The 18,381-nt window shown below is 30.6% G+C and overlaps 1 protein-coding gene across 7 annotated transcripts in view; it reads left to right on the forward strand.

Annotated features, from left to right (window-relative positions):
• Window positions 1-18,381, forward strand: part of LOC131850097 (myb protein) — a 53,638-nt gene that overhangs the window by 31,186 nt on the left and 4,071 nt on the right. For 3 of the 7 annotated variants that reach the window (XM_059200256.1, XM_059200259.1, XM_059200262.1), the window contains 11 exons: window positions 7,568-7,665; window positions 8,232-8,366; window positions 8,807-9,002; window positions 10,714-10,904; window positions 11,489-11,580; window positions 12,114-12,262; window positions 12,512-12,661; window positions 13,165-13,256; window positions 13,521-13,716; window positions 14,577-14,786; window positions 15,360-16,623. In XM_059200256.1, the coding sequence (XP_059056239.1) occupies window positions 7,568-7,665; window positions 8,232-8,366; window positions 8,807-9,002; window positions 10,714-10,904; window positions 11,489-11,580; window positions 12,114-12,262; window positions 12,512-12,661; window positions 13,165-13,256; window positions 13,521-13,716; window positions 14,577-14,786; window positions 15,360-15,989 (2,139 nt within the window). In that variant the 3' untranslated portion in view covers window positions 15,990-16,623. Of the gene's footprint in view, window positions 1-7,567; window positions 7,666-8,231; window positions 8,367-8,806; window positions 9,003-10,713; window positions 10,905-11,488; window positions 11,581-12,113; window positions 12,263-12,511; window positions 12,662-13,164; window positions 13,257-13,520; window positions 13,717-14,576; window positions 14,787-15,359; window positions 16,624-18,381 lie in introns of those variants that run through there. The other 4 variants (XM_059200263.1, XM_059200257.1, XM_059200260.1 and 1 more) reach the window with 4 other exon arrangements.

An 18,381-nucleotide genomic window follows, 5' to 3' on the forward strand; every position in this document is an offset into this window, starting at 1 on the left:
TTTATTTGTCCACATTTGTTTTAACTGGATAATAAATATACCGGATAATCTATTCTCATTTTTTATAACATAAGGTAATTTATTGTATTTTGTATATTATATTATACGCAGAGTGCATAGTTTCTTGTTTAGACGTACACTCTTGACAGTGGTCGTGGCTTTCATGATGGTGTCTTTTCGCTGCCCTACTTGGTGACAGAGCTGCTCGCAATTTGCCTTCATCTGGTACGGTTTTTAGCTAAAAACCGGACAGCCATACGAGAACATTGTACAAAACAATAGAACTAAAATGGAGTAAAATTTCCTGAAGTAATGACTGCAATGAGATAAGACAGCTCAATTTTTTTTTATTAATAAACGAAAACCTGCAATCGCAGATCTGCATATAAATTATGTATAGAAATTGACAAAAAAGTAATTTCCATATCTATAACATCGTGAACCGGTTTTCTTTCTTATATTTTTAACTATAAGAATGTAGATTAGGTGTGCCAAAGTAATAAAGATCTTTTAAGAGGGAGAATTGTTATAAAAATAATACTGTATACTGGCTAAAACTGGCTTTGAATCCACTTGTTTGTCATGTACTTATAAATATTTAGTTAACAACTTTATATCTTAAATTAATATTTCGTACTGTAGTAATACAGGAATAGGTTGTCAATTAGCGAAAATATCTATATGAATTTTATAGAAAAGACTAAAAAAGACAAATTTGTTTGAAACATATTAATAATAATTAAATACATTACATAAACATTGTAGTATTGAAACCATTAACCAACCAATCATGCTTAATATTAAAATAATTGTGGAGTTTAACTTGGAAATTGACCGTAATAAAATATACGAGTAATTTACTTCAATTATTTATTTCCGTTCAACATCGATATGATACCAAAAATTTATCTGAGAGAGGCGAGTAGGTTCACCCACTGCCACGTTATATTCAAATTTACCCCATGAAATGTGGGCGAGTGTTGCGTTCACTACAACTGCGATAGTTAAAAATGTCTCTGTTAATGTCTGCCATTAGGGATATTAGTCATGATGATTTGTTATGTTATTTCAATTAAACAGTATGAAACTCATAGGTATTCTTCTTTAAGATATTTCATACGTGACTACAGTAGAAAAACAACTAGGTGTTATAAAAATTTGATGTGCGTGTACCTTAAAGGTACTTGAATATTTAATAATACCTTAAAGGTACTTGAATATTTAATAATGAACTTGAATGACCGTATAAAATTTGAATTAATTTATAGCAGAGGATAACATATTGTGAAAACAACCTTGTTTTTAAATTCATTTCTTGTTTGAAGATCTGCCGACTTTTTATAGCTTCGCCAAAGCGGAAGTTGAGGCACTCTAAACCCAAGAATGTTTAGAAGTACATACCTATACAGATATGCCTCATAAAAATTAGCAAAACGTACTAACGTAGTGGTTATTTGCTCAGTGGTGAGCAGATTGTAAGTACCATTGCCTCAAACTTATTTCGCAGCAATAGACACTTTGTTATTACTAAATATTTTGGGTTATGATCACATTGTCTAACTGTAACATGCCACTGCGGGCATAAATACCTAATACTCCAATTCACTAAGAAGCAGATTGCCTAACCGTCAATGCCTAGACGTTATAATTGCCTAAATGTTATTGTGTCTACAAAGTTTTATCTACTCTTGGCTATTCAACTGGCTGTTTCAGTTGATAAATTCGGGTGATATATATTTTTATAGGATATTCCTAATTTAGGTTTATTTACGCTCCAATATTTGGATTACTGTTGATTACAATTTTAAAAACAATGCCTTCCTGTAAATGTTATTTAGTATTCGTAAACATTGTTTATAGAGAATGACTGGAGTTTGTTCACCCTCAAAGCTAGCTCTAGGGAACTATAAAATTCGTCGTTTATGTTGGTGTACTTACGGTCATGTCTTTCACTTTCCAATATTTCAAGTTTTTTTAATAGCAATTTAATTGACGTAATGTTTATTGCTAAATTTAGTGTATTCATATATTAGTTGTTTGTAACTATATCCTTAGTGGCCTTGACTGGGTCAAATATGTTTTTCGTTCCACGTGTTTGTTTGATGGATGAATGTCTCAGACCACATGTTAATTATTTTAAAATTATATTTTAATATTCGTTTGTTATTATTTTTAATGACTAGGCAAGTAGTAATTATATATGAATAGTATTATTAGCTTGAATTAGCTTAAAACTACTGCTAAATAAACTTATGTATTATGATGACATATTATCACCCGTATAAGTAATATGTACATATAAGTCTACATAACGTAAAAATGAAAAAATAAACAATGATTTTAAGTTGATTATGTTTTATATCACAAATATGTAATTTTATTTTTATCAGAAGGTAAAAGAAGAGATATTTTTTTACATAATAGTAATATGTGGTATATGATTACTCTTTATAGTGAACATTGGTTTAAAAACACGAACAATTATTATTATACGGAAACCATAAAGTTTTTATGACGTACAATCCATTACCAAATTGCGTATCCAATTAAAATAAAATTTCATTAATTGGATCAAAATAATTGATTATACTCTACATTTGTAACATAGTAATCATTGCTATGTATGAGTGACGAATAAAAATACATATACGCCCTTTACATATAAACGTCAATGTCTAATAATAGGTTTAATTTATCTATTGACTATTGTCTTTTTTTTGTATCTAGAATGGCAATCATGTTGGCGGTCCACCTTTTAAGCCATCATCATATCATCATCAACGCCTCATCATCATATATTGCTCATAGTGCCCCTCACGCGTAACCATCCCGGTGAACTAAGATATTTTGCTTTGGATTCTGTAATTACGTTGTCATAGTCTAGTCCAACCGCCACAGATAAAGAAGCTAATTTGCGGCTGGCAGAAAAGGGCGAGATGTCTTTGTGCAAAGTCCATGTGCTAATCTCATTATTTCGAGATATTTTGTTTAAAAAGAAACTGGAAATTTTCAGTTGAAGAATAAGGATGTTTTACACACTTGCGGTAACGGCATCCGCTAGCGGGGCACCTGTGGAGGATAATGGGATGAGCATGGTCTGAAGTCATTTATCATTAGTCCATTGTGTAAATTGACCACTATTGGTTGGTCTGATTGGTGATCAGAGGGAACCGCATTTAGATTGATCTGTTAGGTTTCTTAAATGGTAACAAGGTCTCTGTTCCCCATTATTATTTTATTATTAGTTCTAAGTTTATAGAATGGAATTCTTGAATTCTTCTTGAGTGTCCTTTCAAATTGTATTTCCACTTGTTAGTTGATTTACTATTTGCGCAGTCTTGAGCAACTAAATGAAATGCGTTGTCGTTTCCTCTTCATCTTGACAAATGTCTGCAAACATTTACTATCCTTAGAACATCTTTACATCAACCGTCGTTTTATGCAATCAGCTAGCGACAAAAGAATGCTACAATTAGTTTTGTCAGTTACCTTATTTTTTTTTATGAAAATTACGCCGTGAGTTAATGAAATATCTAAGTCATAATAAGTAAAACCTTATTTAAATATGGCGTATGTCGTTTATTACTTTCTGATAATGTAGTTTATTTAAAGATCTGTTGTAAAACTTTGTAAGTTTCTAAAATTTATCAAGTATTTTGTTTATTTTATCCACTACAAACAACCTCAAACTAAAATTAAACTCCAAATGAAATCGTTTCGATTTATTATTTTAGTATATACTCACTGCAGCGGGCTAAAAGTATTCTATGCATTTGTCTAGAATATACCTATGTATAAAATTTGTTTAAATAACCCGTCCAGTAGTTTTTGTATACCAAACATTCATCCCAACAAAATTTCGCATTCATAAATATTAGTAGGATTCGGGTCTCAAATATCCTTGCAGGGCCTCTATCTTTCTCAATGGTATTAAAAAAGCTTAAGGAAAAAAAAAGCAATGAGAGAATCATCTGTATCGTGCGAAAATTCGTTATACAGCAAGGTGAGCCGGTGGACGCGTGGCGTGGGAGGTACAAAAAATATGAAATACAACTGTCTGATCAGCTGACATTATATCATTGTAGGTATTAATGGATACTAAGTAGTCTCGGCGATTTGGAATATTAAGATTGCAGAGTATTAGTATTAATAATAGCAATTGACTGCCTCGGTAGTTTAGCATACCGCCTTACTTCCGATGTTCCGGCTACGATTCCTTGCACACTGCAAACAAATAGATTTATAACTGATTTGATTTTATTATCTTTGTGATTTAAATAAACTTAATATAAGCACTTATGAATAGTCACATTTTTTTATTACCACTTATTCGGAATGCAGACTCATCACAAGAGGAACGAACAGGAAACATGCATGTAATTATATTATGTATTTATAAGTATATGTATTTCTACCAGTTGTGTAGTACCTATCAATAATACAAGCTCTGCTTAGCTTACAAATAGAAGGCGTCGTGTGAATTGTCCAAGAGAAAAAAAAATAGTTATCTTCAGCTGTATATACGACGATTGCGCACAAAATTATCTCACAATTTATTGCACCTAACACTCGCATTTGAATAAAATACGGTCTTGCGTTTTTACATACATTGTACTTTGATATTTCTTTTCAATTATTTCTTGTCTATAATAAAATATATATATAATATATATTTTATTATAGACTAATAATATAATATATATATAATATCAAGTATTTGCTGTTTAAAAAATATATATTTAAAAAGTTTATTGTCATTTGTTTTTTGCAGTAAAAGAGGTATAGATTATATTTTAATATATAAATGATTGTTCCCTACTTATTTGTGTTCAATACTGTGCACCCGGTACGTATTACAACTAAATTTGAATTTCACATGTACTTTATTTTTATTGTCGGTTTTATTTTTTTATTAAATTGTTGTTTTATGGCTATTGTTAATATTATATTTTATTATTAACCGAATATATATAATATAATTCGCCACCATGTTCTTATTAGAAAAAATCACAATAAAGTAAACTTATTCACACAGAACAATGACAAACAACTAGTGTCATGTAACTTACTTACGTAGGTAAAAAAAATGATAAGCTAAGCTTAATGTAAATGATACGAGTATGTCACAGCAACAGCAGAAATCTATCTCGAGATGTGTTCCGAGAATCTTCAAGGTCTCGACTTGAGAGCCAAGTAATATAATGACGTAATAAGTTCTTATATTTTTGTATAATTTATTGAGGAATGAAATTAAGCAATTTTATACTTATTGTTGGCATTGCCTGTCGATCAAATAATTATACTGTATGCAACTTAAACTCTCAAATGGTTCGTACATAATCCAAAACTTTCAAGTTCTTTCTGTTTGAAATAGGAATCGTTTATCTTGATCGATCCGTTTACTTCTAATGGTTGCGGGTCGGATTCCTCGCAGGTTAACACTTGTATATATAAGTATGATTGTTTGTATTACTGTGTGTGTTTTCTATGTATAAGTATGTATCCCTAACAAAAGCGCTGCTTAATTTGGGATTAGATGGCGCTGTGTGAATTGTCCATTCCAGGTCCATATTATTATTCATTCAACACAAACTAAGCCCTGCGACTTGGTATTCCTATAACTTTTTTGTTTGTAAACCAATTGGAATATGAGAAAAAATAATATTAAGTGAAGATAATTTCCTGAAAAGTTAAGCCGTTTCTGAGTTTAGCGCCCACAATTGCACAGATAAACAGACAAAAATTATCAATATACAAAAATTTTTTTTGGGTTCCATTACATTGATAGTTTCAATTATCATTATTCTTTTTGTGTAGACAGCGATCGATTTCATTTTTATTCAATGTTATATTTTGGAATTATTACGTTAATGAATGATCTTGATGCTATGTCTATATGCCATGGTAATTATTTTATCCTCAAGGCTTACTATAGGTTTGTATGCTGTTACAAGCCGGAAAAAATGTTATTGGCAATTTTATCTGTAACATTTGTTATAAAGTTTTTACTAAATTGTATTGCGTGATTAACGTCATTTTATATTTTAATATATTTCGTGCTTCATATATAAGTAGTTGTAAGATTACAATATGGACAATTATAAATATTCGTTAAATATTTCTATACCTACCTGATCACGCTATTCGAATATAGGCTTAATTGTAACGGAAAAATGATATACAAAGCGTTGTTGTATAAATGACATCTGTTTTCTATTTATTTTCATGCCAGCCCACTTATGCGGTAAATAGAACTATTAACTACTATCCTTAGGCCTTACCTACTTAATTATACAGCGCACAATTAGCTCGTCAGTCACATATTTATAAGTCAATCATTAAGATATTTTTTTTACATGTATACATTAATATGTAAAAATAGATTACTGTAAAAAAATAACCGAATTAAAATGAAACGTCGAGAGAGGTAATGACTTATTAACTATATTAATAACTAGGTGATGCCGCAAACAGATAGAGATACATAAAAAAAATAAAAAAATCTTGTTATGTTCTATTTCACTTCTAACATCCCCGTGATTCAGTTTTAGGCGTTTTTTTCTATGTACAGGCATTCTCGAATCTATTAACTATCTCGAATTCTACAGTTTTATTATATGTATAGATTAGATTAATGAGCTGTGTATTAGTATGATGTAGCGATTTGATACGCTGCTGTAAGAAAATAATATAAAGTAATTTTTCATAGCATTGTCACGTTAAGAATATTTTGAATATGAAAATGTATACACAATATTCCTCGGTCAGAACTGTCTTTGGTTTCTATGACGCAATAAATTAGTAAAGTGATAAGGGGGACCTTCCTGTTATTGTGATAAGCGGCAACAACTGGCTCCTATATTAATATTCTTCGAAACACTTCCCTTTTTTTAAATATTCCAAAGCTAACATACAAGAATCCATCTGTATCCACACTTATAAAGGGATACGTTACTAATTAAAAAAACTTTTGTCATACTAACTAAGGAAATTAATCCAGACGCCTATATAAAGAGGTTTTCAAGAAGAACTTTGTTTTGTAATTCAAAACACAAGAATTTTTTATTGTAAGTATTAAAAAAAGCCAAATTTGACAAATAATAAATGATATCTGTCCACCACGAACATCGATACAGATATGGATTCTTTCAAAATGGCGGGGTCTATTTTCTTAATCACTTCACGAATTCTGAGTTTTAAGGCTACGTCAACAAATAATATTGTTGCATTCGGTCCACTGAAAACCCAAGACAGATCGTTAAAATGGTTTTACATGGTGAACGTATATGATGCGCTTATCTATATCTTATAATTTGGATACAATTAAATCTGAAGGGAAAGAAATTTCGTGATTGTAAAATTTCGCGAAATTTAGGTGTCAAGTTCGACCATGTGATTATTTTTACTAATGGATTATTTTTTGTTGGGTTATATTAAACACGATCTACACGAAGCAAATCGAATTGTTTAGGGCCGCTGGTTGCGTTGTTCATTGCCATTTTAAGGCATTCAGCTTTTACAAATTAAAAAAAAAATGTGTTGCTATATAAAATGTTTATTATTGCAGGAAGACGAAAAAGTCGTAGAGTTGGTAGCCAAATTCGGACCAAAAAAATGGACGCTAATTGCACGGCATCTCAAGGGCAGGATAGGGAAACAATGCAGGTAAAGTAAACTAATTTAATGAGAATTGATTAGATTAATTGATTGACTACTTCTATTCTATAGGAGTAAAAGTAGAGTTACTCCTATAGAATAGGAATAGTCTAGATTAATCTATATACAAAATTATTTTTAATCTACACGCTAAATTCAAATTCAGCCGAAAGCATTGCTAAGAAAATCGCTTAGTGATTTTTCAAACACGTTACAAGACTATCAAACTGCAAAATAATCATAAAAATTACGTTGTTTTTGTAAATAATTGATTTTAATAATTTAAAGTTTAATCTTATGTATTATGTAAAATAAAATTTATGTATTATGTAAAATAAAATTGTATTAATATATTTTTTAAATACAATAGATGTACACAAGTATTTTTTAAAGGTAAATTATTGGTCACCCTCATTTAGCCCTTTTTTTGTGGCCTGCAGTTTTTTTGCGACATAAACAGTTTTAACAACACCCAATTTCTTACATGCTTCCTCATAATAATATATGCTACTATCCTAGTAATAAAAGCTATAATGAGGTATGTTATGTTAAGCATTTTCCCATTAAATTTTCAGAGAGCGCTGGCACAATCATCTCAATCCCTCAATAAAGAAAACAGCTTGGACAGAACACGAAGATCGAGTTATATACCAAGCTCATAAGCAGCTTGGTAACCAGTGGGCTAAGATAGCGAAGCTATTGCCTGGCAGGTGAGAAATCCGATCGTTGAATAATAAATAAGATAGAGTACAGATGTCGCCATTTAAAAACTTGGTTCATCGGAATGATGAGATGCTGACGTACTGCTGTAGTAGAAATAATTTTAGATATATTTGACTGATATAAAATGTAGGCTATGCCCTATTCCAAATATCGCCAAATTTAATCAGGTTTATTTAAGTCGTAAAAAAGTAACAAACAATACAAATTTAGAATAATGTATTTTAATAATGATTCATTTAGCTATTTTGATCTCATTTTTCAATTTTAAGTTTTATTTTAAACATGTTAAATGGCGATGCGTGGGTATAGATAAAAAGATACTATGATTTAATCTAGAATATGTGTGTGCATGTGTTTTCTAAGATTGTGCTCTGTGGATTCCAGGGTTATTATTATTATGTTTGATGTATATTTTCTAATTTCTCAGGACGGATAATGCAATAAAAAACCACTGGAACTCAACAATGCGACGGAAATACGAGCCGGACCTGTTAGACAGTTTCGAGAGTTTGCGACGGAGGCAGCCGAGGGTAAAGCCACGAGTACCCACATACGATAGTTTTAGTGTATATAGTGAAAGTGTTAGTGCGCCCGAACCAAAAGTGCAAACGGTGTATAACGATGTTAGTGGTTTGCTTTATGCTTTTTATGTTTTATTTTTGTTTTTCTAATTGTCATTTTGTCTATGGTTCTTATTTTTGCTATCAATTTGAAATTATTAATAATAATTGGAACACATATTAATTTTAAATTTTCATGTGTTTTAATTTGTTATAAGTTTATTAGAATAAATAACGGTTTAATATGATTTTTATTGTACTATTAGACAAAGTGACAGAACATGTATGTTTCAGAAAAATGGATGTTTATTTTTTTATTATTTTTATATATACTGTAAGTTGCGTTAGTTTTATTATTCATTTGAATATACTACATTTAAGTAATTTATAATTCTGTTGAAAATCCATTTTTCTTAAAAATATTATGCTCGACAAGTAATTTATTTACAACAGACTAAATATATTGAGATATATATAGGTATATATCGTTACTTATGTGATATGTCTTAAGTTGTATGTTTATATACAAATGTTAGAATAAAAAAAGCTATTACTTATTCATCAACCCTTACAGTGCCAACACCTCTATAAGTATAAAGGCTGTGGAACTGTAAGAGTCCAAAGTTAAAAAGGAGTAGATAAAGTAATGTCCTATCAAAATATCATATAATATTTTACTTGTCATTCATTTGTCTTTTTCATTTCATTAATTGTCTGGATATTGATATCAGTTGTTTTTATATTGACTTTTAAGTAGATACTGGAACTGCATCATATATACTGGACCCTCTACTAACCCTGAAGTCCTGCAGGTTATCCACCTCTGGTATTTGCTCCTTAATACAATGTATACAGGATTAAAGACTTCTAAGCTGAACCACCTTAATAAATAAGCAAAGGGAATTTGAAAGGGATTTAGAAAACGTTTCAGGTCACGTGATCAATTTAGTATGAACAGTTCAAAATTTGTTATGCAGTTACTTACCAATTTTGTTATCATGAAAATGCATTTTTGGCAATATATTTTCGTGCCATGATAATATTCAACTGATATCAATGCCACATTTTGTGTTTATTTCTCATTCATTTTGTAACATAACTTCCATTCCATAAACAACATCTTTGTGGGTACCAAGGGCTTGTGCATTTAGTTGCTTTCATTGTTCCACATCTTATTCTCTTTTATAAACTATATAACAACTAATGTTTTAAATAATGTTAATAGTATTCTTTTGGTGTCTGTATTAATTTTTTTTTCATTTTGTCATTACTTCGACTTTCACTAACTATTCGAAAAATTTATTACTTGTTAGTAACTTTACAACTATATATATATCACTTAGTAATATGATTACATTTTATAATATTAAGTTGTTAACACTCACATACCAAAGTCTCGAAGCATTTTTGTTGGAAACAGCTGACGCAGCAAACATTGGTTTTCCTTATAAATTTAGGGCCACCTTTATCACCAAGGTGTATAAAAATAGCCTACAAGCTATTCTCAGATTACCAAATATACACCACAAATTTCGTATAAAATCGGAATAGTTATATAACAAATGACAGAAATGGAACTAATTTTACCATAGAATATTTGGTAAATATTATAACAGAAATATATTATTAGCATACAAAATATACAATCAAAACAATTATTATTTTCCAAGTGTTTTGACAAAAATATTATTTATTTTTTACTGATGTTTATAAATATATTAGTCATTTGTTTTATTATATTGTTGTACTACAATGTGTTCAACCTCTTCTTTAGCAGCAATGGCCGGATCCCCTCAATGAATCGACACAGAGCAACTCGTCCACAACCAGTCAGCCGTCCAAACAGATGTTACACTTTAGACAGTTATTGAAGGACCAACTTAACAATTTGCAACAGCAGAAACCTAAAACACCGGAGAGGGAACTAGTGCCTGCAGATATGGAGATTGTTGAATCGCCTTTTAAGTAAGTAACCTTTATGATTGCTTTATTAGACAGTGTAGAGAGATTATCAACTGTAGACTTGAGGTGAATGCAATAGTCTACATGCTCACGTTATGATGTGATTACTGTGATACCACTAATATGTTCCCATTCTGGAGGACTAATATGTTATGCCTCTTTCACTGTCTTATTTTAGCATTTAGCCATAATATATCTTACAAAGCACGCTGCTTGATTATTGAAATAGGTGACATTGAAATACCGTTGACTTTTACAAAGTCACAAAGTTTTACAAAGTGTGTATATTTGAATATAACGTGATAGAGAGCAAGTCTTAGCCATTTTTACAGAAGCCTTACTTTCCTTAAAAATTTAATCAACATATCTGTTTCATCTGGACCAAGTGGGGGTAGTAAGTCACTAGACCAGATCAAGGCCTAGTATGGATGCATCTTCAATGCTATGATGAAGATCCATGCATACCTAATCAAGTAATTCTATACAAAATTCAGATTCATAAATCACCCATTTTAATACTCATCTTTTGTCCCTCGGTTCTCTCTGTCGATGATAGGTTATATTTATAATTATATTTCATATTACAGATTCGTGAATATAGAATCGTTGCCATCAAATTCACCTCTGAAGCACTACTTCGCACAGACGTCGGATAACGTTACCGCCAACCAAGACGCTGGTAATTTTTTTTATTATTTTATGTAAATGGAATTAATTTTGCCTGTATAGATGAACATCACTACAGAATAAATTTGTGACTTCAGTGATACTATTCCGTACCTTGTAATTTAATTCCGAAGTACAAAAGTATATATTGAATTATTTAACATAATTGAGCGGCATCTCAATACACGGGACCCCAGTATAGTGTAGAAAAAATTTAAGTTTTCTCTATTACACAATTTTTACTTGAATATAACAATAATCCAGGACAATTCACATTTAGTCCCAAGCGCATCAACGCTTGTGTTATAGGTACTAGACAACTGATAGATATATGAAATACATTTTTTCTTGTAAATACTTACGCAATACCTACACAGAAAACCGATACAAACAATCATAATCATGAATACAAATTGTTGGAACATGAGAGAAATCGAACCCGCGACCATTGGAAGTAAAGCGGTGTGTTGAACCGGAAGACCATCGAAACATATTTTAACAATACATCAGTATATTAATTTAATATAATTTCTGGTACTATTTCAGTAACATATGCAGTACAACCGGAAACGAGTAAAGAGATACTTGTTCCCTCGGTATACACATCGCCTAAGAAGAAGACGTTGGAAACGAACAGCCCTCCACCTATACTACGACGGAAAGCAAAGAAAACACAAAGCACGCCCAACCCTAATGTGAGTTAATGTATTGTATCGATCTTTTATTATTTACTTGTTTATAGAAAATTTGTATTTTTTTTATTGAGGTTTTTGGGTTATTCTAAGTTGTTAAAACCTGTAGTACTTCGACCTGCATAAATCTATTGTGCCCTTCTTTTTTCTAAATTCGCTACCTAGATTTGAAAGATATTCTTAGAAGTGATGGTTTTTATCTTCTCAGGATCCTTTAAACTTTGTTTTAATACATAAATATTTTAATTTCAGTCATGGCAAGACACGTTAAATAGGTTGGAATCTAGAGACAGTGGCATTACACCGATAAAGGCTCTTCCATTTAGTCCGTCTCAATTCCTCAACTCACCGGCGCCGCTCACGTTCCAAGAGTTTGATTCTACACCTTTAAGACATGCTAAGGTAATTAATCTATTTTTAACATTATTTTAAACGATATCAATAGTGGTACATAATGTTTTTTAAAGAGGTCTGAGAAAATAACATTTAACAAGAACATATTTTATCGAATTAGGTGTTATTTTGCGGAAATTCGTTTCCTTATTCATTATTTTGTTTAATTCTTCTACCATGTGGGTCACGAAATTAAACAGAATAATGTAGATTCATTGTTTGTGTGAGACTACAAATATTCAGTGTAGAAACCTGACCACCGCTTCCAGTACCGTTCCGACCTTCGCTACTTGTGATCAAATTCCGACCGTTGTTTAATTCAAACCCATATATAATGTCACGCATTAAATTATAAAAGCGCCCATTGATGGAAGGTTCTTAACTAGACTTAGTATAGAAACATTCGACAGTTGTCTTTGATCATAAAGTGTCTCTTATATTCTACTTTGATGACCATGAAATAAGTATCTACATAAGGAAATTATAAATAAAAATGTGTTCATAATTTTCAGGAATGGAGTCAGATGACTAGTCCGCTTTTACATACACCAACTCCTGCCAATTTAACGCCTGTTAACTCGCATCTGAGGAATAACACTCCCAAGTAAGTTTATTATACACTATGTGTAAATAATAATATTAATGTGTATTATTGTAAACAATATTTGAAAAGAATACGAGTTGAATTTGTAGTCAGTTCTGATTTTGGAATAATACCAATATAAACAGACATACTCATAGATGCAAACTATCATCAAGTGAAGCAGTGTATATACCACAAATATCTACAATATTATTATTAATATATAATAATTATTATGTATGTTTCTCTTCAATAAATTTTAAATTTTAATTATTATTATTATAGGACGCCAACTCCGTTCAAATTGGCAATGGCAGAAATTGGCAAGAAATCTGGTTTGAAGTATGAACCATCAAGCCCTGGCCGCTTAGTGGAAGATATCACTGAGATGATCAAGAGGGAAGAGAATTCTGATAGCACTGTGCATTTGAGCGATTCACTGTTATCATCCACTGCTGATCAAGATGCTGGTAATGTTCAGGTAAATAGTATTTAATTGTTTAAGATTATGTTAAATTGAAGTAAACATAAGTTTAAGATTGATTTAGATTAAATGAGAATGAGAGAATTATTATAAATTATCTTTTATGCAATTTAAATAAATGATGGTATACTATAAATATGAACAGCACCATAAATGTAATAAACAAATATTTACTTGAGACTGGATAATATTATCAATTTATTAGCCTTCGCTAATAAATTGATAATATTATCCATATGTTTGTATCAACCTCTTCAGGTTGATACAAACATATGGGCCCATAAATATTATTAATATACATGCCGCTATTGTCAGTTTAAATTTAAGGTGTGGACAAAACAAAGCAGTTTCACTTATCATTATTATTTGACAACCGTGATGAAATATGACTCATGCGTTCCCATTCCAGAGGAGTAAGATGCATCATGCATCTTATCCTGTAATTTACTTTCACTGTCTACAGTCCCACAACCGAAACACCCCCCCATCATCTTGGTTTGTATGTTACAAAGCAAGTTAATGGGGGCTGAAATACGCATATGATTTCTTATAGTATACTTCTAGTGAACTTTCTACAATGTAGAAAATAGTGGATAATGTTGTTTATGTATCTATCAGACAGGTATTCACCTGATAGATGCCTCTTTGTAATGTCATTGCAATCACACAATCAAAATACACCTTACAAAGCAATTAGATGGCAGCTAAAATACTTATCCATGTAGATGACTTTTTACAGTTTACCTCTATTTGAACTTATTCAATGTTAAAGACAACACTGGGTAGTGTTGTGTACGATTAAAGTTTAATTTTATTCAATGTGATAGAAAATAACAATGTCGTTTATGTATCAACAGGTAAACGATTCCGGTATAGGCAGCGGCAAGCGACGGTGTTCTGAAGGTTCTCAGGCGGGCAAAGAGAACGTACCAGGTTCTGGTACCGGCGGAGGACACAAGCGAGCTCGCAAAGCACTAGCGCCCGCGTGGGGGACCGCCGCTACTAGCACGCCGCACTCACACGTACACGCACTCGTGCCTGATGTCTCCTTCATTAATGAGACACCGGTCAGTATATTAAATCTTATTAATATTATTCTTTGTAAATTACTTCCTACTTCAACTTAAAACAGGTTCCAGTTCAACTAGGTACAAAATTAATCAATATTAATTGAAATAGCCTGTTTTAAGTTAAAGTTTCTTATTTAATCATTACTGATTCCTGTGACACAAGCCTTGAGTTTAGTGCAGGGATTGCTGTTAAAATATTTTGTCTATAATTATTGATTACATACAATTAATAAATAAATTATATTCGCGGAAGTTTGTGAGTATGAATGGGATGGTTTGTTATTCTTTCACGCAAAAACTACTGAATGAAATTTAATTAAACGTTACAATATTTATTTATTCTGTGTAATTTATGTGTTTGTATTATATATTTATTTATATAATATAGTATTAATGTCACTTCCACACTGGCCCTACAATATTTTCTATTTTTACCTAAAAGTTAGCTGGTAGAGAATACCATATGGCGTTAAGCTCGCCTTCTGTACACTTTTTATTGTGCAATAAAGAATAATCAAATTTCGGATACATGGCGTAAATATATTTACAAAGTTATTTCTCTTGTTACAGAGCAAAACTTTAGCGGGCGACAGCTCTGTAATGTTCTCTCCGCCGTCGATAGTCAAGAATTCTATTTTAGAAGAATCCACGAGTCTTCACAGTCTGATAAGCACTGACAACACACCCGATACGAGCAAATACGAAGATATTGACATAGAAGCTGTCATCAGCGAAAAAACAAAGGTACAACACAGGTCCTTACTCCGTACTAATCCTTCACCTAACACCTATCCTAACGAATTAATCTACCAAGAGGTATACGACAATGAACTGCAAAATTCTAGTGTATTTAAAAACATAACGAATGTAGAATCGCCTAGAAGTTTTGCTAGACTAAACGCGGATAGATTGAGAACTATAACAAGTGCTAACGATATTTCTTGCGATTCGAATCTGATAGCGCCTAAAGAAGTATTAGCTAACGCGTTAGCCGACCATATATATAAAGTGACGAGTCAAAAGCCTTCTACATCGCGTATAGACGCAATATTAACTAATAAAATATTAACAAATAACGTTCGGCCGAATGAATATGCGGATAAAGAGAATCAGTGGTGGCAAACGGAGAATAAAGATTCAAATCAGACTGGGGATTTCTTTTCAAATGATTATTACGCTTTTAATAGTAATTATGAATGATTATATTGTCTCATTTATCATTGTGGTAATACGAAGTCATTGTATCATAGTCATTTATCAGCGATACGCTTATTGAATAAAATTACTAATATTTAAAAGTATTAAACATTAAACTGACTTGTATAATGGTCTACTGAAAGTAAAAATAATAAAATATTTTGTATGACTTGGTTGGTAATAATTCAATCATATGTATATAGAAAAACTATATATATGGCAGTTTTATATTCAAAGGCCGCAAGACCAATACAATATAAAGTAATTGCAAAATATTAATGTTAGTAATATTTGTAAAATCTAATATTTCTACCAAAGTTTTTGAAACGGCAATACTGGGTTTGGACATAAGGGAATCGATAAGCTTAGTATTCATGTTATTTTAAGTATTGGTGAACAGTTTAAAATAAAACAAAATGTAATAAATTGTGTAATCCCATATATAAATCCATTTTTATTTCTTGACTTTATAAATCACGTTAGTTTTTGGTTTTCGTTGACTTTCAAGATCAAATATCCAATATTACAATAAATTTGACAGCATAGCTAAACAGATTAACGTCCAATACAAAAAAATGAATATAACTAATTACTACCATATTAATTATGTTCTGTATTTATATACAAGATATATATATTTATATATATATATAATTAATTGGTAACAACAGACATTAAATCGTGTTTACGAACTCGAAAGTTAAAAAGAAACGAATATTTAAATTTTAATAGCATTGTTCAAGGTACAGAACCAAATTTAAATAATTACGAAATAGACTGAAGTAGATTTTCTGTTAAAAGTGAATAAATTACTTAAATGTGAAGTACATATAGAGATATATGGACTATTGTTATGACACCTCATAAACCGACAACCAATTGTTGTCCATCATCATGGACCATCGACAAATATAAATTGATTGTTTTATAAGAATTTATGCTTGTTTTAAAATTAATTGTATATTTCTAATAAAAAATATCTTTGTTTTATTGTATTAAATATCGGTTTTCGAGTAACTATAGCGTTGTATAATACATAACATGTCGCTGTAATGGTATGTTTTTTAATAAATAAGTGCACCAAACTAATTTTAACGTATAACGAGATTAGAACTTAAGTAACCAAAGATGAAAATTTCATCAAATGAATATCGTTGTGAATTAATTAATATATTGGTAAAAGTGTTAGGTTTAAAAATAATTTAGAGTTAGTTTTTAATATAAAAAGTATACCTCAAGTTTACCATGCACCAAATTGTTTTAGAGTTACTAGAATTAAAGTACAAGCTTTGATTTTTTAAGAATTGCAAGTATTAATTTCTTAGGTGTTAGATTTAAAAATATTTTTGGCGTAGTAACAAAAAAATCGCCTCAAAACGGCATTTAGGACTTTGCAGTATTTAAAAAGAAGATTAGGCAGAATGGTTCGTAATTTCGAAACAGAGAAAAACAATGTTAGGTACTAACAAATCCCTAAGTTAGGTCACCCATCCTATCCCTGTATTCATTTCTTTGAAATGTCTAATAATGGTAGTTTTTGCTTTGTAATTTGCGTTTAAAATATTAACAATTTATAATGTCCGATAAAATTTCTCTAAATTTTTCTTTATGCTGTCACATTGGTTGTGTATGAATCATATTTATTTCACGTTTTATTTGTTAAATTTATAGCATTTTTTTTATATTAACGGCAGCTATACTTAAGGATACTTTATTTGAAATAAGCAAATGACATTATTCCAAAACCTGGTGTTCCCTACCTATTATTCGATCCGATCCTCACCAATTTCCAGTCCACAATATTGACAGACCAGTGTTGAATCTACGTATATATATTTTTAATTTTATGAAGCTTATTTATTATTATCTTGTTGAATCGATTGTTTTTTGTTACTATTTATGTTAAAAATGTTTTAATTTATTCTGTAGTGATAGTTTTTTTTTCTTTGTATTATAGCAACATTTTGTATTACAAATTGTGTTTTTTATTGCTATTTTTTTATAGTAGTCTAATGTCACTGTCAATATTGTTTGTAATCCAATCCACAAAGTCCAAATGATATCCAATGTCATTTTTTATTTCAATAAACGTATTTTATACATTATTTTTTGTTATTTCTTATTAACCTATGCACGAGTCATTTATGTACTTGTCAATCGTTTTTAACATAATCAAAATATCAATACAGTAATTTGGGTTATCTTGTACTTAAAACTCTACCCTAAATCTCTAACTATTTTGCATGATTATATGTTTTGAAAATAGTAATTGAGTTTGAGTGAATTGATTTTCATAGTATTATTTGTAGTATATTTTAAAGACTGAATCGGTTTGTATGTAACAAGTATTGTCTGACTTTTCTGAACTGATTCTAAAATCTATTATGTCGAGAAT

This window comes from Achroia grisella, unplaced genomic scaffold, assembly GCF_030625045.1.
Source record: "Achroia grisella isolate CSIRO2021 unplaced genomic scaffold, CSIRO_AGI_Agris_v1 utg702, whole genome shotgun sequence".
In the NCBI taxonomy this organism is placed as follows: domain Eukaryota; kingdom Metazoa; phylum Arthropoda; class Insecta; order Lepidoptera; family Pyralidae; genus Achroia; species Achroia grisella.